The sequence below is a fragment of the Sus scrofa genome, chromosome 1 (assembly GCF_000003025.6).
Source record: "Sus scrofa isolate TJ Tabasco breed Duroc chromosome 1, Sscrofa11.1, whole genome shotgun sequence".
Classification (NCBI taxonomy): domain Eukaryota; kingdom Metazoa; phylum Chordata; class Mammalia; order Artiodactyla; family Suidae; genus Sus; species Sus scrofa.
Window position 1 is genome coordinate 163,742,526 of NC_010443.5, and position 24,573 is coordinate 163,767,098.

The window sequence follows — 24,573 nt, forward strand, 5'->3', positions numbered from 1 at the left end:
TTTTAGGGCCACACCCATGGTATAAGAAAGTTCCCAGGCTAGAGGTACAATTGGAGTTATAGCTGCTGGCCTACACCACAGCCACAGGAATGTGGGATCTGAGCCTGGTCTGCAACCTACACCACAGCTCATGGCAATGCCAGATTCTTTTTTTTTTTTTTTTGTCCTTTTACCTTTTCTAGGGCCGCTCCCTCGGCATATGGAGGTTCCCAGGCTAGGGGTTCAATCCGAGCTGAGTCTGCAACCTACACCACAGCTCACAGCAACGCTGGATCCTTAACCCACTGAGCAAGGCCAGGGACCAAACCCACAACCTCGTGGTTCCTAGTTGGATTCGTTAACCATTGCGCCACGATGGGAACTCTGGCAATGCCGGATTCTTAACCCACTGAGCCAGGCCAGGGGTTGAACATGCAACCTCATGGTTCCTAGTCAGATTCTTTTCCACTGTGCCATGATGAGAACTTCAGAAAATTACTTTTTAAAGTAAAAAAAAAAAAGAAGAAGAAGAAGAATAAAGTTTTTTGCACAGCTCTTTTTTGAAAGTACAACGAAATTACTTTAGATTTATTTTAAATTATGCTCTTTTCATCGGTGGCTAATTTTATCAGTGCAAAAGAATCACTTACCATACTGTTATTGAGATTCTTGTCAACTTTGCAGAATGTGTGTGGTGGACTTTCTCCTTTACTGGGTATAATAATACATATGTCTGTAACAGCCAACGTATTCTGAGTCATGTTTTCAGAGGCTCTTCGGTAAGTGATATAAATTCTTTGTGATGACGTACTGCCGCTAATATTTGCAGGGCGTCCATAGGGAGTACTCTGAATAATTTCACACCCCTGTTTCAATCTTTCTTTCCAGTCATATAAAACCCTAAAAAATAAATAAATTAGTACACAATTACAAAGCTTCCTCAAATATGAAGGGTAATATTGTTAGGAATCATAAGCTGATCCTTAAATGTAGCAGACATTCCAATGGTACAGGGAAATTATTATTATTATTATTTGCTTTTTAGGGCTGCACCCATGGTATATGAAAGGGAGTTTGAATTGCAATCCCATATAAGATTAAAGAATAACTGTTTTCCCTAAAAAAATTAATAAAGTAGGGAAAATTCAGATTAACCTCTGTCTTTACTGACATAAACCACAGCATGGCAATTCTGTGTAAAGGCACTTGTTTTAGCATTCCATTTAGATGGTCAGACTGACAGGTAAGTGTATGTATGTACATATGTCTAAAACCAAGCATTATCTTTAGAAAAAGCAACATTGTATATTGACCGGAGTTAAAATTTTTACAAAAAGCTCTTTGGCATACAGTATAAAACCTGCTTGCATACTTTTATCTCCAATACTTCCTTTAGGTTTAAGAGAGAGTTTTGGGCCTTCAAAAGAGAAAATGACCTCAATCTATCTTTAATCAAAAGAATAAGTGAACATTTCCCCTTCATCCTTTATGGTAAAATTATAGGTTTTTAATAAAGGGCAGGCCAGGCATTCATTCCTTAAGTTTTGTAGATACTATTACTGAAAGTACTTGGGAACACAAAGAACATCACGCTTAAGTAATATTAGTTTATTCCCTCACAGAATTCACTAATTTTTACTTTAATGCTAAGTCCATGGCATTAGACAAAAAACTTCTTTTAAGCCCTACTGTTATGCACCAGGGTTCTTGGATTCCTTAATCAACAGAAATTGATAAGAGGCCAGAAAAGAAATTCAGGCAAGGCTTTACTGGCACTCATGCTGCAACATGAGAGAGCAAAAACAAGTAACAGGTTCTCATTCTTGTTTCCAGCCAGAGGGTAAGCTGTTCCCTTAAATGGGGTGAGGGCTGGGCTGATGTGATGCGTTGGGCTGGAGGTGGTCAGCTCACCCTCTCGGTGGTGCTGTATCAGAATCATACACAGTGCCCTGCTTTTTCTCCCCCAGACACCTCAGAAGTGGCAGTTGGTTTTTCGGTCTTTTTGTATCTTGCTGTTCATAATTTGCCCCAACTGTACAAACGTACGCATTTATTTTTAGTCCCTTATAGTTTCTTTGTATTTTGTTGCTCAAGGAGACAAGGAGATGTCTGTCCAGGTGCAAGCACTGCAGCAAAGGGTCCCAGGTTCCAGCCTGTCCCAATACTATATTAAATCTGTTTCTGTGGTTGCTAGAAAAATTATTATTAACAGGCAAAAGGCAATGTTCCTGAGATCAATCTGTATTCCTTTTTATACAGTCCCATTACACAAATAAAATTTAGTGCCAGAAATCGGTCAAATTATTTCTTCCTAACATGATTTTTAATTTCCCTTTTGTCTTGGCTGTTAGCAAACTTAAACATTTTTTTTCTTGCAACATTCTATTTTGAAAAATTAGAGCAAAGTTTGATGCTTAATCATAGCATCTAGTATATTCCAGTGTTAGCCTAATTACTGCTCTTTCTTTTGATCTTGCTTTTCTTTTATTTTTTTTTAAGGCCAAACCTGTGGCATATGGAAGTCTCAGGCCAGGAGTTGAATTGGAGCTCCAGCTGCTGGCTTACACAACTGCCAGAGCAATGCAGGATCCAAGCTGCAGCTTGAGGCAACCTGGATACTTAACCCACTGAGTTAGGCCAGGGATCAAACCCACATACTCATGGATACTACTCAGGTTCTTAACCTGCTGAGCCACAATGGAAATTTCTGTCATGTTTTTTTTTTCTTTCTTAATCTTAAAAAAAAGGCATTGTAACAGAGAAGTTAGGCATATCTGAATTCAAATCCCTACCACTGTTACCATCTGTTACTATTGTAGTCAGTTACTTACTTCTCTCTTACACTACTTAGCTGTTGAATTTAAAAATCCAGGAGCTCTCTTGTGGTACAGCGGGTTAACGACCTAGTGCAGTCACTGCTGTGGCATGGGTTTGATCCATGACCCAGAACTTTCACATGCTATAGGCATGGCCAAAAAAAAAAAAAAAAAAAATCTAACTCACATGATCTTGGCAGAACTAGATGAGATTACAAGTAGGGTCTCCAAAATAATGCCTGGCACACAAATGATCCATTGAAAACAAGAAAACAAAAATACAGTACACAGAACAACAAACAACCATTTACACCCCAAATTATTAAAAGATATAGATTATAAGTATATTTGATATAATAAGCTACCTATTTTCTTTAATAAGGGATTATTATGCTGGTGTATACATTACTTGCATTACTATTTTTGATTTTTATATTACTGAGTAACTTTTCTTATCTATTTAAACTATACGCTTTTTAAAAGCAAGAATGATGTCATATTCTCCACAATGAGGATAGCCATAAGAGTGGTTAATTTAGTCATTCCAGTTCAAGTCCTTTCCTACTGGAGAATCCTTCCTGTGCTTGGAAAATTCCTCACCTCTAATCTAGGCAACTGTAACAAGCTAACAAGAATCTGCAACATTCCCTTCATTTTATCTGCAAGTTAGAATTCTGACAGTCATCAGTGATCATAAGGAGCAACTTAACCTAACCTTTTAAAAATAAGATCCAACAGCTGGCTTATTTTCCCAAGCCATTTACTAAATATGCAAACTTCATATAAAACAATACAGTAGCTGTTCTGAAACCCATTTAAAATTGCTGCAATTAGTTCATGAATTATCACACAATAAAGACTGAGCTTAATATAACTTTTTGACATCAAAATTAGATAACAGAATTTTAAAAGTAGAAGAAAGTTCAAGAGCTCTTCCAATATCTCCTCTTAGGCATGAATAAACATGACTATCCATTTTCAGATTTAATATATTAGAAGATGGAACTTTTACAGCCTTTCTTCTGATATTAGCAGCAACACTGATAACTTATTTACAAAATATTTTAAGTTAAGCCCATCCCCTTTTGCAACAGAGCCACGGAAACAAGAAGGCTAATCTGCATTCTCTATAAACCCTTCATCTATAATGAAGACATTATAAAAGCTACTCCTTGGCTTTTTAGGGAGAATCTCCTGTATAAATAAATATACATGTGTGTATATATATTTTTTTTACATTTATGCATTCCTGTTTTATAGATTTTTTTTTTAGATCTTTGCAGAAATTGACAAGGTGATCCTAAAATTAAATGGAAATCCAAAGGACCCAAAATAACAAAAATAATTTTGAAAATGATTAACAAAGTTGGAAGACTCACACTTCCTACTTTCCCAGTGTTTTTCCCACTGTAAAAACTTACTACAAAGCTACAGTAACCAAAACTGTAGTACAACTAGAAGACACACAGAGAGAACTGAAATAGAATTACAGAAATAAACCTGAGTATCTATAGCTAATTAATTTTTGAGAATGGGGAAAGAATATTCTAATCAACAGATGGTTCTGGAACAACTGGATAGCCAGATGTAAAAGAGTTAGGCTGGACACTCTCCTCAACCATCTAAAAAAATTAACTTAAAGTGGATCAAAAACCTAAATGTAAAGGTTGAAACTATAAAACTCTTAGACAAAAACTTAGTGAATATCTTCATGACTCTGGATTAGTAAATGCCCTCTTAGATATAATACCAAAACACAAACAACAAAAGAAAAAAAACACATAAATAAGATTTCATAAAAAAAAAAAATCTTAGCTCCAAAGGATACCATAAAGTGAAAAGAAAACTTACAGAATGGGAGAAAATATCTGTAAATCATATATCTGATAAGGAACTTGTAGGGAGAATTTGTAAAGAACCCTCAAGGCTCAATAATAAATAATAAAAAGACAGCCCAATTAAAAAATGAGTAAAGGATTCTGAAAAGACATTTTCCCAAAGATATACAGATTGCTAATAAGCACATGAAAAGATGCTCAACCAAGAGGTGAATGCAAATCAAGACCACAGTAAGATACCACTCCACTCCTACTAGGGCAGCTGTAATCAAAATGATAATACAAAATGTTGGCTAGGATGGGGGGAAATTGGAACCTTCATACACTGTTGATGAGAATGCAAAGTGGTATGGTTACTTTGGAAAGCAAATTGGCAGTACCTCAAAAGATTAAACACAGAATTACCATATGACCTAACAATTCCACTCCTAAGTATATATATACAAGAGAAATGAAAACATATGTCTGTACAAAACTTGTACACAAATATTTCCAGTAACATTATTCTTAATAGCCAAAAAGGGGAAACAACTCACATGTCCATCATCTGATGAATGGATAAATTGTGACAGACCCGTAAGATGGACTATCATTCAGCTCTACAAAAGAATAAAGTACAGGAGTTCCAGTTGTAGCTCAGAGGTTAAAAATCTGACTGGTATCCATGAGGATGAGGGTTCAATCCCTGCCTGGCCTCACTCAGTGGGTTGAGGATCTGGCACTGCCGCAAGCTATGGGGTAGGTCACAGATATGGCTCAGACCTGGTGTTGCTGTGGCTGTGGTGTGGACTGGAAGCTATAGCTCTGATTTGACTCTTATCCTGGGAAGCTCCATATGTCATGGAGGGTGTGGTCCTAAAAAAAATTTTTTTTAAAGAGAGAAACAAAAAAGAATAAAGTACAGACATATGGACACATACTACAATATGGATAAACCTTGAAATCATTTTGCTAAGTGAAAGAAGTCAGCCACAAGATAACCCTATATAGTATGATTATATTGACAGAAAATGTCCAGAATAGGTAAATCCACAGAGACAGAAAGTAGACTGGTAACTGCCTAAAGCTGAAGGGGTTAGAGACAATCAGACAGTAGAATTAGACAGTAACTAAAATGAATATAGGGTTGCTTATTTGGGGGGCACAATACAAATATTAAAAAGTTATCATGGTGACAGTTTCACAACTCTATAAATATACTAAAAACTACTAAATTGTACAATGTAAATAAGTTGATTGGATGGTATGAATTATAACTCACTAAAGCTGTTATATAAAATAGGAGTCCCAAGTTCAATACAGTATCCTAAGTAAAGCATTAATTTACCCAAGATCCTTGTTTGATGCATGCAGACTTAAGCACCCAACTATAATGATCATTATAACTGATCCTTAAAAGCCATCTTTTTCTTAAAAATAATTTAAAATTTTATGACCAGCATAATACATTAATTTCTGACACTTTTCTGGAAATATTTTTTAAACTTTCTCCTCCATCTTTAATACAAAAAAACTCAGACAAAATGAAAATGCTCAGAACCTATAGGGCAAAGAGACACTGAAAAGACAATAAGGAACACAGGAAAAGAATACAGAATTTTGGATATAAACATATCTGTTTTTCTAAAGCTGTTCCCATTGTGGCTCAGTGGTTAACGAATCTGACTAGGAACCATGAGGTTGTGGGTTTGATCCCTGCCCTTGCTCAGTGGTTAAGGATCCAGCATTGCCGTGAGCTGTGGTGTAGGTCACAGATGTGGCTCGGATCCCGAGTTGCTGTGGCTCTGGCGGAGGCCAGTGGCTACAGCTCCGATTCGACCCCTAATCTGGGAACCTCCATATGCCATGGGAGCCGCCCATGAAATGGCAAAAAGACAAAAATAAATAAATAAGTAAATTGAAGAGTTATCTTCAAAATCTACAAGGTTTATTACTTGGATCAAAAACAATAATTCTTGGAGTTCCTGTCAGGGCTCACGAACCCAATTAGTATCCGTGAGGACATGGGTTTGATCCCTGGCCTCGACCAGTGGGTTAAGGATCTGGTGTTGCCGGGAGCTGCGGTGTAGGTCACACATGTGGCTCAGATCTGAATTGCTGTGGCTCTGGTGTAAGCCAGCAGCTACAGCTCAGATTCGACCCTAGCCAGAAACCTTCACATGCCACAGGTGTGGCCCTAAAAACAAAAGGCAGAAAAACAAAACAATAATTCTTTTTAAAAAATACTTACCCCAGATCTGTAAGTGGAGGCTTATCTCTTCCTCTTCTATAGCAAAGGAAAATCTGTGGCCCCACAAGACTTCCATTATTGAGATCAGCTGATAGTCCAGATGGGGTAACATCAATACACGTATAATCTCGTGGTACTTCCTCCCCAAGAGATTTAATAATAACTGAAACATCTGTGATAGGTTCTTTTGGTTTAGCTACTTTATGACAGGCATCATTGAAGTGAATTTCTTCTTCAAGGGGCTTTGAAGTATCAGTTAATCCTGCTACAACAAAGTAGTCAGCAACACGAGGCCCCTTATCTTCAATCATCTTCCATTACAGGAGGCTACATCTAAAAGGAAAGTAAAAGATTAGTATTCTCCTATAATAAGCCAAATAAATGTAAGTGGTCTGTGTACAAATAAAAATGAAAAACTACAAAAAGTGCACTACTTCCCTGATAAATACATTAGTATTACACATTTCACTTTCATACATAAAAAGTATGCCTTTTAAGAAAAGGGTATATACTTAGCATTATTTTTTTATTATAAAAGTAATGCATGCATGAGTTTCCATTTTTGGCGACACGGAAGCCTAAATTACCTAAGTAGACAACAAAAAAACTCACATCCTTTTAAACGCATAGAGTGACTTGTAAAATTGTAAGGGAAATTCCCAGGACCCCACAATAGTGAAGAAACCAAAGGCCAGAATGCAGTGCATAAGCTGATACTGGTGGGGGAAATTTGCTGATTTCCTCAATAATCAAGAGGCTTGTGTTTTAACAAGGTACTACAGGGACAGGAGACAAGGCCTTGAACAACTAAGATAGGGAATTGGAACTGAGACATCAGTATTAAGCCAGGAGCCTCAAAGGACTATAACCCCAGTTAAAGAATGAATTATAAAAATCCATCCACTGGTACAGGGAGATAATAAAGTTTGCCTCAATTTGGCCTCAACTTTAGGGGGGTGGGGATGGTAAAAAGTCTCTTCTGAGAATATATAAACAATAGGCCTACTTACACGTGTATGTGAAGTATGACCTTAAAGCCATTTGCGTGGTCCCAAGAAGCTCAAAACTGAGATATTAACAATATCTGTGTTCCCAGGCTAGTGACACGCCCAGGGAAGCAAATGCAAAAAAGTTCTAGAGGGTATACCCTTAACACAGGTTTTCCACAGAAAAAGCCCCCTGAAGATGACTTCCTATTCCAAAACTACAAAAGACATTCAAAGAAAAATTCACCATGAATGAGTTTCAGCAGATACAACAGAAGAACTTCAAATAATAAAAGTAGGATGGAGATTTTAACAGAAGTACATGTTTATCACAAATTCAAAGAAAAAATACACAAAGTAGAATTCATTGTATATTTGTAAATAAGAGAAAAATCTCCTTCAGTTGTCTAGTATCACTTAACAAACCTTATTTGTCCTTGAACTAGGAAAACACAAACTCTTGCAGTACTGTCATTATTTATATAATAGCTACTGAAAAAAGTTTACCCTAAAAGAGAAATTTCCCAATAAGTGTCTCACATTAGATTTAGTTCCTGTAAATATAAAGGAAGGATTCTATGAACTAATAAATTAGGTATACATACCACATGCCTCTTTTGTACATTTATAATTTATATAAAAATATTAAAGCCTCAGAAGTCCTTTGATAAAGATACCTGATTAACTCTGCTTAACCCAGGATTTCCCAAATCTACTTGAACAAGAACCCTATTTTCCCACTTAAGAACTAGGAAAAAACCCCTCAGAACATGCTTGAGAAAATGCTATTTAAAGTAAACAACCTGGCGTTTCTGTTGTGGCTAAGCGGTAATGAACCCAACTAGTATCCATGAGCATGTGGGTTGGATCCCTGGCCTTGCTCAGTGGGCTAAGGATCTGGCACTGCCGCAAGCTGCGGCATACATCACAGATGCAACTTGGGTCTGACGTTGCTGTGGCTGTGACATAGGCCAGGAGATATAGCTCCCATTGGACCCTTATCCTGGGAACTTAACACATGCCACAGGTGTGGCCCTAAAAATAAAAAATACTATTTGGCAGACTATAAAACACCCGAGGCCAAAGAAATTCTTATTAGTACACTTATTTATAATGTAAGTATCACCATTTTCATCATAATCCCAAAACTCATTTAATTTTATAAATGGCTAATATCACAAGTTTTCAGAATTCATGCCACATTTCTTGGAATCTGTAACCATTTGGCAAATATACTCTGTAAACATCCTATTTGCTTAAAAAACAAGTTTGTAGAAGGATCAGAAGCTCTTATTTGTTTTATTTAGATATATACGGCTCCTATGTAGTAATTCCCTTACATATAAGATTTCTGCATAAAATAAAGGGCTCAAACTTTTCAGAAATGTCTCCTAACCTGTTATCCCAAGAAGACTTTGTAAAGATTGAATATTCACTCTCAGCTGACTTCATATTACAGGTGCTCTACAAAAAAACAGTTGACTGTCTGTCTGTCTATCTATCTATCTACCTATTTTTGTCCTTTGTCTTTTTAGGGCCATACCTGCAGCATGTAGAGGTTCTCTGGCTAAGGGTCGAATCAGAGCTGCAGGTGCCAGCCTACGCCACAGCCACAACAAAGTGGGAACCAAGCCACGTTTGCGACCTATACCATAGCTCAAGACAACGCCGGATCCTTAACCCACTGAGCAAGGCCAAGGATCGAACCTGCATTCTCATGGATGCTAGCCAGATTAATTTCCACTGAGCCATGACAGGTGCCTATCCATTTTTTTTAAAGTAGAAGAAAAAAGTACTTTTTTTTTTGTCTTTTGTTGTTGTTGTTGCTATTTCTTGGGCCGCTCCCGCGGCATATGGAGTTCCCAGGCTAGGGGTTGAATCGGAGCTGTAGCCACCGGCCTACGCCAGAGCCACAGCAACTCTGGATCCAAGCCGCGTCTGCAACCTACACCACAGCTCACGGCAACGCGGGATCGTTAACCCACTGAGCAAGGGCAGGGATGGAACCCACAACCTCATGGTTCCTAGTCGGATTCGTTAACCACTGCACCATGATGGAAACTCCCGAAAAAAGTACTTTTTAAAAGCACTTTTGTAATTAATTTTTTCCTAAGTGTTTGAAAACAATTTTTAATGGCTATATAGTATTATTTTATTTTAATGGACTAACATTATTGATTTAACTATTTCCTTATTGTTGATCATTTATTATAGTAACTTATTTCGCTAATGTTTTTTTAAATGCTAAGATGAATAACCTTAAAAATAAACCTCTGGCTAACAACTCTTCAGGATAAATTTACTGAAGTAAATTACTGGGTCAAAGTTACATACACTCACAGCTTCTATAAGTGTTTATATGCTTTCATGTGTGCAGAATTGTATTTATTTATTTATTTTGTCTTTTTAGGGCCAACCCCATGGCATATCAAAGTTCCCAGGCTAGGAGTCAAATCGGAGCTGTAGCTGCCATAGCCACAGCCACAACAGATCCAAGCCCCATCTGGGACCTACACCACAGTTCACAACAACGCAGGATCTTTAACCCACTGAGTGAGGCTAGGGCTTGAACCTGCATCCTCATGGATATTAGTCAGCTTCGTTTCTGCTTAGCCACAATAGAACTCCCCTATGTGCATGAATTTTAAATTATAAGCTCTTGACAGACATGAATCTCAAAAAATACTCTGGTAGAGTACTTTCTTTTCATCATAATGAAAAGATTTAAATATTCTCCTCTTTCACACACTCTGACTTCATGCTATTCAAACTAAAGCACAGTTAGTCACTATTACATATAATAATACATGTCTTGTTATGCAGAAAGAAGGGTAAGAAAATGGAAATAGTATTATGATGAAAACGTGAATATTTAATAGGTTCTTCTGAAGGCTGCTACCTTACCCACTGGAAATAAACAGCTATTACATCAATAAGCATATATTTGGGGGAAAATTGTATGAAAATTTTGTTTTTGTTAGTACTTCCTGGTTCACAAATTTTTAATAACTTGATCTGATTCACAACAGAATATAGTATATAGCTATTAAAAGGGAAAAAGTTACTGTTCTTCATCAATACTTATAAGAAAAGAACTATTAATTGTAAAGTAGTGATAAAATCCTCACATTAATTAACAGAAAAGTAAATCATTTATCACTCCAGTTCTCTTGCCTCATTATCATTATTATTGTTTTCCATTTATTCATCTGGGGGTGGAGAGTGGTAAGGAAGGTAGGCAAACTATTTTAAGGCACTGTTGACAAAGTACATGATGCCTAGAACACAGCTGGCAACATTCCAGGTGACCTTTAGATCCAAATGTTCTTTAATTCACTCAAGAAGAGTCTATATAATACTGAAGATGCCTTCTACTTTTTATTTTAAATCAATGATTTTTAAGGTAAGTTTGAAGTTTAGATGCTAAGAAGAAGACACTGATACAAATTATAACGCAAGGAAAATACTGAATCTTTAATACAGAAACAAATAATGAATGGTATTTCCTAACAATTTCAGTAAACCTAGAGACTTCTACTGGAGTATGAAATTTACAATTCTCTTGGAAAATACTAAACATATAAACTTATACTAACACTAAATGCCTTGTGTTGGTAAGTGTCACAGAAATTTAAGTGGGAGCTCCCGCTGTGGCATGATGGAATCCATGGAGTCTTGGGAGCGCTGGGATGGGGGTTCAATCCCCAGCCCCATAGAGTGGATTAAGGATCCATCATTGCCACAGCTGTGGCTTGGGTTGTGACTGTGGCTCAGATCTGATCCCAGACTCGTGAGCTCCATATGCCATGGGGGAGCCAAAATTTGAAAAAAAATTTTTTTGTTTTTACATGGAAAGATCATTTAAGGAAAGCATTTGTAGTCACATATAAAATTTGGACTTTTAGTATAGTACATCAGAGCAAAAACCCCTAAACAATTAGGAGCTAATTGATTATTAGCTAATTATTGATTTAACTATTTCCTTATTGTTGATCATTTATTATAGTAACTTATTTCGCTAATGTTTTTTTAAATGCTAAGATGAATAACCTTAAAAATAAACCTCTGAACTGGAGCTAACTTTCTTTTCTTTTTTTTTTTTGGAGGTAAATTTCTCTAAATTCATTTTGGAATTGGGGGGGCACACACAAAAAGATTTGATCCAATAATTCTCTAAATAATCACAGTAACATAAACCCCTGAACTTTATTCAAGCTCAAGTAACAATACTATATCGTTAACCATTTTTTTAAAAAGTATTCTTTGTTCAACATGATATAGGTAACCTAAGGAGTTAGCTCATATGATGTTTACAGGTTTACAGGCATCTTCTTAAAATTTCAGATACCTGCTTGGCTAGTATTTCACTTCAAATTACATCTATTTTCTTTGGGACTAGAAAACAAGAAAGTATGCTCTCTATTCCTAAAAGGTTCATGAGAAATTAAATTGAGAAACCATTAAAAGAAAACTCTTACCCATTTAGCAACTAATGGAGACTGACCTGTTTTTCTCCCTTTCAATCCCTGACCAATCAATACAGATTCTTTTTTATTTCATCTATCACTCCATTAGGTCAAGTAGTAAAACATTTGCTACTTAGGCTAACTCTAAAGACAAGAAAAGGCAAGAGCAGAAATCAGAAGTAACATTTAAAAAATATATGAAAAAAATGAAAAAAATCTGAACGTAAAAGTTTTGCAAAATAATAAACAATTACTAAAATGGTAAAAGGAGCAAAGTCTTTCAAATAGGGCCGTAAATTCCAGATTATATATGAAAATGGTTGATAACACAATGGACTGCTTTAACTCTCCCTCATTTCAGTTCACTTAAATAAATAGGCTAGAAATTTTTTCTAAAAAAAAAAAAAAAAAAAGGAGTTCCCATTGTGGCTCAGTGGTTAACGAATCCGACTAGGAACCATGAGGTTGCGGGTTCAGTCCCTGGCCTTGCTCAGTGGGTTAAGGATCCGGCGTTGCCGTGAGCTGCTGTGTAGGTCACAGACGTGGCTCGGATCTGGTGTTGCTGTGGCTGTGGTGTATGCTGGCGGCTACAGCTCCGATTAGACCCCTAGCCTGGGAACCTCCATATGCCACAGGGGCGGCCCTAGAAAAGGCAAAAAGAAAAAAAAAAAAAAAAAATAAAAAAGTAATTCCAAAGATAAATACTTAACCTAGAGCACCCTTTTTTTACATTATCATAACTAGAGAACTTCACTCTCATCTTTTCTAAATTTACCTCTCATTTTTCTTCCAACCAAAGCAATCTCTCTATTCTTCAAATACTTTTCCTCTTTGATGATACACTATTACCCTGTCCTACTCAATGTATGTTTGTCAAAATTTTCAGAACACTTTAAATTTATGTGGATTTTTCGGAGTTCCTGTCATGGTTCACTGGAAACAAATCTGATTAACATCCACAAGGATGAAGGTTCAATCCCTGGCCTCGCTCAGTGGGTTAAGGATCTGGTGTTGCTGTGAGCTGTGGTGTAGGTCGAAAGACATGGCTCGGATCCTGTGTTGCTGTGGCTGTGGTGTAGGCCAGCAGTTACAGCTCTCATTTGACCCCTAGCCTGGGAACCTCCATATGCTGCAGGTACAGCCCTAAAAAGACAAAAATTAATTAATTAATTAATTAATGTGGATTTTCATTTAATCTTTATGAATTGTAGAGAAGAGCAGAAAGAAAAATAAATTCAACAATCCCATTCACAATAATAAATCTGGTTTATTTATTTATTTATTTTTTGTCTTTTTGCCTTTTCTAGGGCCACTCCCTCGGCATATGGAGGTTCCCAGGCTAGGGGTCTAATCGGAGCTGTAGCCACCGGCCTATGCCAGAGCCACAGCAACGTGGGATCCGAGCTGCAACTGCAACCTACACCACAGCTCACGGCAACGCCGGATCCTCAACCCACTGAGCAAGGCCAGGGATCAAACCCGAAACCTCATCGTTCCTAGTCAGATTCGTGAACCATTGAGCCACGACGGGAACTCCTAAATTTGGTTTATATTTAACGGCATTTTCTAGTTTTCTTTGAGAACAGAAAACATCCATCTAATCCAATATAAATATTTATATTTTATTTAATAAGCATTATTCTAAACTGTTATAATCTTTATAATTATACTAAATGCCTACATAATATTCCATCAAGTAGAAACATACACTGCAATCAGTACTCCATTCTTGCTTTCCCAGGTAGGTAGGTGCTTAAAAAAAACTGTTCAGTGAATGAACAGCTCACTTTATAATCTTCCTCAAATATGTGATACTAAATGTAATGTCTTTTTCTATAATTTTGAATCAATTTTCTGAACCTCAATTACCTTAAACACTATAGTTGTTGAACGTAGGATAAACACAGATAAACTAGATGATTTGAATCTAACCATCAGGGCCTTGGACGAAATTAGAAATTTACTGAAAAAGTAACTGATTCATTCACTAAATGAATTTTTCATAAATGTTTTTTAAGATCTGACACTATTCTAAGAGCCAACAACAATACTGATGAAAACCAGCATCTACCTTCAAAGAGTTTCTTGTTTAGTTTTATTTTTCCACATCTCTTTCTATACTTTTTTCCACCTCTAGCCATCTTTTCTCCTACCACCCTTCCAGATCCCAAGTGCTTGCCTTCACCCTACCCAAAGTTTTTCTACCCATTTCTCCCAAAAGTCCCAAGTACAGAGTGACTCCTACTTTACAATCCCCTTCCCCCATATCTCCTTGAAAATTGACATCCCTAGAGCATCAGCATTCTATGGAGATTTTGAAAGGAAAGATACCTTATTTGTGTATTATATTCAATAGCAGGTTTATTTTATTTTAAAAAGGTTTAACCAGGAGTTACTGTTGTGGCTCAGAGGAAGTGAATCTGACTAGTATCCATGAGGATGCAGGTTCAATCCCTGGCCTCGCTCAGTGGGTTAAGGATCTGGTGTTGCTGTGAACTGTGGTGTAGGTCACAGATGCTTCTTGGATCTGGTGTTGCTGCGGCTGTGGTGCAGACCAGGGGCTACAGCTCCAATTTGACCTCCGGCCTGGGAACCTCCATATGCCATGGGTGTGGCCCTAAAAGACAAAAACAAAAAACCAAAAAAAAAAAAACACCAAAAACAACCCTAAAATAAACACATTAATTAAAAGATCTAACCAGAGTTCCCACTGTGGCTCAGCAGCAATGTACCTGATTAGTATTGATGAGGATGCGGGTTCAATCCCTGGCCTCACTCAATGGGTTAAGGATTCTGTGTTGCTATGGCTGTAGTGTAAGCTGGAAGCTACAGCTCTGATTCGACCCCTAGTCTGGAAACTTTCATATGCCACAGGTATGGCCCTAAAAAGACAATTTTTTTTAATTAAAAAAAAATAAAAAGGTTTAACCCACCCAAGCCAAACTCCACTTTATAATGGTAAATTTTAGTAATCCAAACTGAGGATTGTGTGGGGGCAAATTTCTTAAGCAAGGGGGAGCTTATTCTTCTTCTAGTCCGCTTTGGAACCACCTCCCCTCTTAACACCTATCTCCAAGCGAAAAACAAAAAAATCAAAACACAACTGTGTAATTTGACAGCTTCGTGTTGAAAGATTACCAACCCCTGATTTATACCAAAGAGAGAAGAAAGTTAAGATAATAGACATTTAAAGGAGAAGAGATCTTTTCATGAGTAATAGTCTAATTCCTTACTTTATAGCCAAAGAAATTTAAGCACAGAAGGTGGCTTACTTAAGGACACCTAGCTAGTTAGTGGTAGAGCCTGGGCAAGAACTCAAGTTCCTTAATACAGTACTCTTTACATTTGGGGATGCTCTAATAAACAATGTGAATTAATACTGACCCAGGGCACACTTAAAACATTTTTTCAACAAGTTATTTTGCATTGCTGGTCACTCAAGATCATTATGTGGTGAATATATGCCAAATTCTTGTTAAGAGATCGGGCAGATTAACATTTCACTGTGTTCTTACAGAAAATAGTTAATAAAAACAAAAACAAAAGACTACTTACACATTACTGAAGTCTCTTTCTGAAAATGATGCCAGATCTCAAACTGTGAATTCTGCAAGCCTCAGAGTTTGAGAAATACTGTATTGAAAAGAGTAAGAATTGAGCTTAAATTAATTCCAATCAAATGTTTCCCCCTAAGATGCTTATGGATGCTTTAAAGTTCTGTTAATAACGGTAATTTTCAAACAAAACGGTAGCATATATTGTTTTCATATGGTTAAGAGTCAATAAATAATTTTCGTATACCAGCTCTTCCAGAAAACACATTTCAGTCAAAAACAGATACACACCTTTAAAGAAAAGTAGGCAAGAGGGAAAAAGAGAGAAATCAAAATAATAAGAAAACAAAAGTGTACGTGTCTACAGAAGCAAGAACAAAGAAAAACATGCCTATTTCTGAGGCATTATGTATAAGTATCACATTCCTTGAAGAAAAATAAAAGCACAAGCAGAAGAGGAAGAAATCATAGCATTAACCAATATGGAATATCTACTAATGACAGGGAAATGGCAGCAGCAGCAGACACCAGATTTACCTAACCCGGCTGCTCTTGCTGTATGTCTGTGGGAAAAGAAGAGAAATGAGGAAAAGCCCAAAATTATTTTAATCAAGATTTGATCGGAGTTCCCTCTGTGGCGAAGTGGATTAAGAATCTGACTACAGTGGCTGAGGTCACTGTGGAGGTCCAGGTTCGATGCCTGGCCCAGTGCAGTGTGTTAAAGGATCCAGTATTGCCACAGCTACAGTGTCGGTCACATCAGCAGCTAGGATTCAATCCCTGGCCTGGGAACCTCCACTTACCATGGGTGGGGCCACAAAAAAAATTTTTTAAAGGAAATAACATAAGTACAACATGGTTACATTTTGGATTGCTAAAAATGGTCAAGACAGATATATATGTTCTAAAAATAGGACACCACTCCACCTAAGATTTGCTGAATATTTTGTCAGTAAATATGGTGTAGTATATATATATATTTCAAATATTTCTAAAATCTTATCATTGACAGGTAGCAAAGAACAAAGTTAATACTGACCCACTGAAACATTTTTTAAATTCAACATCAAATTATCACAAAAATTTTCTTGTTGAAATACTCTATGAATATAAAAATGCTTGTAAACCTTAAAAACTACAGCTCCCATTTTATTGGTAGAATATCAGGCTTGTTTTGATTCAATTATGAATGTAGTAGAGAACAAATTCCAAATAAATATTCTGCTATTTTGAGTTTCTTTCTTTCCTTTTTTTTGGGGGGGGGCATCCTGAGTCACATGGAGTTCCTGGGTCATCAGGGATCAGATATGAGCCACAGTCATGACCTAAGCCACAGCTGCAGGCAATGTCAGATCCTTAACCCATTGTGCTGGGCTGGGGATCAAACCCGTGACCCAGTGCTTCCAAGAGGCCGCCAATCTCGTTGTGTCACAGTGGGAACTCCTACTTTTGAGTTTCTTTTTTTTTTTTTTTTTGCTTTTTAGGGCCGCACTTGTGGCATATGGAAGTTCCCAGATTAGAGGTCAAATAGTAGTTGTAGCCACCGGCCTACACCACAGCCATGTAACTCAGGATCTGAGCCGCATCTGGGACCTACACCACAACTCACAGCAATGCTGGATTCTTAACCCACTGAGAGAGGTCAGGGATCAAACCCCCAAACTCATGGTTCCTAGCTGGATTCGTTTCTGCTGTGCCATGACGGGAACTTTGAGTTTCTTAATATAGTAAGAACACTGTTTTGACCATGACTCTATGCTCCACTTTTCTCTTTAAATTTTTATTAGAGTTGATTTATAATATTGTGCCAATTTCTGCTGTAATCAGGGACCCAGTCATAATATAGTCATATATATATATATATATATATATATATAAGCATTTTCTTCAATGTTGAAATTTTTAGACTTACAGCAGCATTCACATTATTAAATGTTTCATTTTTGACAGAATGAACTTCCAGAACTTTTACTTTGATTCCATGAATTGTATGCAAAAATTGACCTATTATTACCTTTGATTCCATGAATTGTATGCAAAAATTGACCTATTACTAGAATTAATTAATTTCCTATTACACAGAAGATGAGACTGATATAAAACTGGTATCACTTGAGTGTTTAGAAAATTCTTCTGCTAAAGAAGCTACCACTTCACCTTCCATACATGCAAAAGAAAACTTGCAATAAAAAATGTACAAAGTCTATTTAGTAGAAAATGCTTTGATGTAAATGGGAAGTCATGCTCCCCAAAGTGATATTTCAATATCTTTCAACAAAGTGATTCAGAATGTACACACAACCATTCTCTTTCAGATTCTTTTCCCACATAGATTATCACAGAATATTGGGTAGATTTCTCTGTGCTATTCAGAAGGTCCCCACTGGCCAAGCATTACATATACCTCAGTGGGCATATGCCAATCCCAAACCCCTAGTCCATAAATTTGGTAACTGTAAGTTTTTCAAAGGCTGTGACTCTGTTACTGTTCTACAAATAAGTTTGTATCATTTTTTTAGATTCCACATATAAGTGATATCATACATCTGTCTTTCACTGTTTGACTAACTTCACTTAGAATGATCATCTCTGGGTCCATCCATGTTGTTGCAAATGGCATTATTTCATTCTTTTTTTATGGCTGAGTAATGTTTTGTTGTATATATGTACCACATCCTATTTATCCATTCCTCTGTCAATGGACATTTAAATTATGTTTTGGTTACTGTAAATAGTGCTGCAATTAATATTGGGGTACATGTATCTTTTCTTTTTTTCTTTTTACTGCTGCTCTTATGGCATATAGAAGTTCCCAGGCTAGGGGCTTGAATTGGAGCTTCAGCTGCAGCTCTATGCCACAGCAACATTGGATCCAAACTGCATCAGCAACCGATGCCATAGCTTGCAACAATGCAAGGCCAGGGATCAAACTCTTGCAGCTTCATGGACACTATGTCAGGTTCTTAGCTTGCTAAGACACCATGGGAACTCCACACGTATCTTTCTGAACTACGGTTTTCTCTGGATAGATGCCCAGGAATGGGACTGCTGGATCCTATGGTAGTTCTATTTTTCATTTTTTGAGGAAATTCCACACTGTCTTCCATGGTGGTTGTACCATAAATTGTTATTATTTTTTTCTTTCTTTTTCTTAAGGACCATACCTATGGCATATGGAAGTTCACAGGCTAAGGGTTGAATCAGAGTTGTACCTGCTGGCCTACTCCACAGCCACAACAATGTGGGATCTGAACCATATCTGTGACCTATACCACAGCTCACAGAAAACCGGATCCTTAACCCACTGAATGGGGCCAGAGATCAACCCACATTCTCACGGACACTAGTTTGGTTCATTATCACTTAGCCACAATGGCAACTCCCAAAGTGCTATTATTTTTAATTAAATTTTTATTTTGAAAAATTATAGACTCACATTCAGTTGGAAAAAATAATAGAGATCTAGTATGCTTTTTACTCAGTTTCTCCCAATGGTAACATCTTACAAAACTATAGTACAATCAGAGTTGGGATATTGGCATTGATGCAATTCCCTTATCTTATTCTGACTTACCCAGTTTCACTTGTATTCATTTGTGTGTGTGTGTATGTGTGTGTGCATGTGTATGTATGTAATTCTATACAATTTTATCATATGTACAGTTTCATGTACTTACCACCAAAGTCAAGATATAGATCAGGTCCATCACAAAGATCCTTAGTACTGACCTTTTATAAGTAGGCCCATTTCCCTCCCACCCCCTCCCCGCACTGTCGCTAATCCCTGTGGAGTGGTATGTTTTCACCAGAGAGTACACACAGCCAATGAAAGAAAAAGACAATGTCTCTAAAAGCAATATCCCCTTACAAAACATGTGTAGAAACAAATCAAAGAAAAAAGCATATATGGGGAAAGACTTGTTGGTCACATTTACTCAACCATCTGGAATGTTATGTTTGAATTTTATTATACAAACATAAATGCACAGACACATGTATGCACACAAAAGATGTAGACACAGAGGTCAATCATCTCTAAGTCACAATGATGATCAATCTCTTTAGCTCTGAAAATTTATATTTTCCTATCAAGAGTAAATTCCAGACTGGAATCAAGTGGACGACATAAAACAATGCTACAGAACAATTACAATGGGGATTCTGAGATGTACAAGAAGATTAAAAAGGAGTCTTTCACTGTGTTCAAGGATAACCCCACCCCCCGCCCCAAATTAGGTTTGAACTAAAGTAGCTGGTATTCTCTTGAGAATATGGATCTGGTCTGAAGAGAAGAGGAACAGATTGGAAATAACTGAGGGTTAATATGCAGATACCTCTTGTCTCTCCAGAAAGACTAAACAATTCAAAGGCAGGAACCCTGTCTTTTATTTCTTTTGATTCCCTCACATTAAATTATAGGAGTTACAAACATATGGTAGATGTATAAATATTTATTAAATGAATGAGGCCAGCATAATAGGAAAAAAATGTGAAAGTTAAGATACCACAGAATCACAGGATTTTACAGCTAGGAAGGTCTCCAGAGATTTAGTTTCAATCCTTTTTTTTTTTTTTTTTTTTTTTTGTCTTTTTGCCATTTTTAGGGCTGCTCCTGTGGCATATGGAGGTTCCCAGGCTAGGGGTCTAATCAGAGCTGTAGCCACGGCCTATGCCAGAGCCACAGAAACGCGGGATCCTTAACCCGTTGAGCAAGGCCAGGGATCGAACCCACAACCTCATGGTTCCTAGTCAGATTCATTAACCACTGAGCCACGATGGGAACTCCAATCCTTTTTATAAATGAAGATATTGGGGCATAAACAGCTTGCCTTAAACCAAATATAAACAATTTATGACTCAACTCTCATGGCTCTTTTTTTGGTCTTTTTAGGGCTGCACCCATGGCAAATGGAGTCCCAGGCTAGGGGTTCAATCGGAGCTGTAGCTGCTGGCCTATACCACAGCCACAGCAACACCAGATCTGAGCCACATCTGGGACCTACACCACAGCTCAAGGGCGACGCCGGATCCCTAACTCACTGAGCAAGGCCAGGGATTGCACCTGCATCCTCATGGATGCTAGTCAGATTCATTTGACTAGCCGTGACAGGAACCCCTCTACTCTCATGGCTTTTAATTTGGAGTTCTTTTGTAGCATATTTCAATTCAACAATGAAAGAGAAGAAAGTAATTCCCTGGGGTGCCCTGTGTGTTAATTAGTGAACGTGTGCTTTGAGGGACAAAAAAGAAAAAAGTTAATAGGTAAGTGGGAGAAGTTAAACTGGTTGAAGAGAGTGGGGCAAGTTGCAGGTAAGAAAAAGAACAGAGGACCAAAAATCAGAGAGAAGAGTAAAAGAGAAAATGAAAGAAGTTGAATAAAAGACATATGACAAGAAAAGTAATAAAAAAGATGAGTAAAGAAACAGTGCAGAAATGGGAAGGATAAAAGCAAGAAATGGTTAAGAGATGGGGAAACTATTTATAGAATTATAATGCTATGTACATTCTCTTTAAATAAAGAAACTATTAGATTTACCATTGCTACAGTGAAATCAGATTCCCTACAATTACCAGCCTAGTATAGAAAATTCATTCATATTTAATAGTGCATTTGAAATGCAAATATATGGTGCTTACCAGTCTAGAGTGAGAGGGAAGTATGGTTTTAAGCTTTGTCTCTTAGACCATCTTTTTTTTTTTAACTTAATTTCCCATATGAATACCACTCTAACATCACCAAGTTCTTACTTCCTCTTTGAATTATCATAAACATTTGTTAGCCTGTACGTAAAATGAATTATTGCCATCAAATTTTCATTCCCAAAATTTCTCTCAAACATACAATATCTGTTTTTTCTTTTTTTTCAGAGCTACCCAAAATAGTACTCATTGGGGTAATTAAAAATACATTTATAGGAGTTCCCTGGTGGCTCAGTGGGATAAGGACCCAGCATTGTCACTGCTGTGGCACAGATCGCTATTGTGGCTTGGGTCAGACTCCTGGCCCCAGAACTTTTGCATGCCATATAGTAAAAAATGAGATTCATTGATTTAAAATAGCACCTTTCTTCAAAAGTAGATATACAAGATTTACAGTTCTATTATTTGATTCATGTTGAACATTTCATTTTCTTAACTACTTCATTTCACTATTTAAATATACTACATAAAGCCTTTTTAAAAATCTCTTTCTGGAGTTCCTGTCGTGGCTCAGTGATTCACGAATCCGACTAGGAACCACGAGGTTGCAGGTTTGATCCCTGGCCTCACTCAGTGGGCGAAGGATCCGGCATGGCCGTGAGCTGTGGCATAGGTTGCAGACGCGGCTCGGATCCCGCGTTGCTGTGGCTCTGGCGTAGGCTGGTGGCTACAGCTCCAATGAGACCCCCAGCCTGGGAACTTCCATATGCTGTGGGAGCGGCTCTAGAAAAGGCAAAAAGACAAAAAAAAAAAAAACAAAAAAAAAAACTCTTTCTACTTTTCCCCACAAACTGTAATGAGTAACATATGTATTTGTTAGTGAGCACCTGAAAAGGACTTTGAAAATTAATTAATACTTGAAAACAACTTTGAGAAATCTGCTATTCTCCCAGGTAATAATGATTGGTATAATTTTTAATTTGTAGAACCAGATAATCAAAAACTATAAACAAATAGTTCATACACAAAAAAACCCAAATAGTTGGAAAAATTCATAGCCTTGCAAATATTTATAGCTATTAAACTTTGAGGTATTACATCATATCCAGTAAATTAACAAACATAAAAAAACCACATTAAACCCAATGCTATGGTGCTGTAAAGAAATAAGCACAATTAAAACCTGTCAATGGCACTGTGAATTAGAATAATTTTTCTGAAAAGTAATCCATCAATACTTAAAACAAATTGTACTCTCATCAACTAATTCTATTTTGGTGAAATATCTCAAAAAATATATATTATATATTTAAGTCAAACTACTAGTCTAGATTATCTGTCCCATGCCTCCTTAATTTTTAGAGTAGAAAAGGACCTTTAAAATCTTTTGGTTCAATCGCATTATGTGGTTGAAAAGGAAATTAAAGTATAGAAAGGTAAATCTGACTTTCCCCAAACAGCACAGTTCATCACTAGCAGATGGAGCCTAAAATTCCTTATCCTAGATCTCTTCCTACTACATACCATGTCGACTATTCCATAGAAGTCTGGAACAATGATCCAGAATTGACAAGGATAAGCAGATCAGTTTGGTGGGGCTAGAGGACATGTCGCTCTTTCTAAACATTGCCAGGACCAGCCCTAGATAAAGTATACCTTTGATTCTTTAAACTCCCTTAACCAAACTCCAGGATCTTTTATTTCCAAGAAAATTTTTAGTTCTATTAACTGCTGCTCACTTTCAAATTTATATCACCAACCCTGGCTCTCCATTGAGAGTCCAAAATGCCTACACAGTAACTCTACCTGTATATCTAACAGTCAAAACAGAACTAATTTTTTTGGCAAATCTCTACCTTTAGACCTAAACCCACTTCTCTGCCCACACACACAGTTATTTTCTATAAATTCACCAGTAAAGACATAAATATGAACCTAGGGTTTTGCCTGTACATACTATCAGTCAAGGTAGTTGATATTCTCAAGTGAATATGGGCTCCATAAAAGGAAAAAAATTTTTTCAGGAATACAAGAGAGAAGTGGAAAAGGGGGTGAGGGGCAAGAACAGAACAACTTATCTGAGGGGAAAGAGAATTTTTAGTCCAGACCAAACATATTTCTTAATATAGCAAAAATCCTTAGGAAACTAAAGTAGAATATTAGGAAAATATTAAGGAGGAATGAAGAACTACAGATATTGGGTATTAAAAATAAAATAACTGAAAGTTTAAAAACCAGATAGGTTAAATATAAAACAATACAAATGCAACTAGAGATTATCATACTAAGTAAAGTAAGTCAGAAAGAGAAAAGACAAATACTATATGACATCACTTATATGTGGAATCTAAAATATGGCACAAATGATCCTACGTACAAAACATAAACAGGAGCTCCTGTCGTGGCACAGAGGTTAACGAATCCGACTAGGAACCATGAGGTTGCAGGTTCAATCCCTGGCCTTGCTCAGTGGGTTGGGGATCCGGCATTGCCATGAGCTGTGGTGTAGGCTGCAGACGAGGCTCAGATTCCGTGTTGCTGTGGCTATGGCTGTGGTGTAGGCCGGCAGCTACAGCTCCGATTAGACCTCTAGCCTGGGAATCTCCATATGCTGTGGGGGTGGTCCTAGAAAAGGCAAAAAAGACAAAAAAAAAAAAGCAGAAATAGACTCACAGACATAGAGAACAGACTTGTGGTTGCCAAGGGGAGGGAGGAAGGAGTGAGACGGACTGGGAGTTTGTGGTTAGTAAATGCAAAGTATTACATTTAGAATGGATAAACATTGAGATCATACTGCATACTTTAATTTTTTAAAAGGGAGAAATAAAAAACTATGGAGGCTTAAAAGAATGAGATGACAACCCACAGAGAGGAAATATTTGAAAACGATATCTGGTTTAGGTCTGTTATCCAAAATATATAAAGAACACTTGAAACTCAACAATAATAAAATGAACCACCTAATTAAAAAATGGGCAAAAGACCTGAACAGATTCCTTGCTAAAGAAGATATAGAGATGGCAAGTAAGCAAATGGAAAGATACTCTACAGCATATATCATTAG

At 37.0% G+C, this 24,573-nt stretch overlaps 1 protein-coding gene across 1 annotated transcript in view; it reads right to left on the reverse strand.

Annotated features, from left to right (window-relative positions):
* Positions 1-24,573, reverse strand: part of DENND4A (DENN domain containing 4A) — a 128,817-nt gene that overhangs the window by 81,078 nt on the left and 23,166 nt on the right. Inside the window, 3 exon segments of the mRNA XM_021100187.1 lie at positions 630-879; positions 6,864-7,196; positions 15,871-15,948. Coding sequence (XP_020955846.1) covers positions 630-879; positions 6,864-7,174 — 561 coding nt within the window. The 5' untranslated portion in view covers positions 7,175-7,196; positions 15,871-15,948.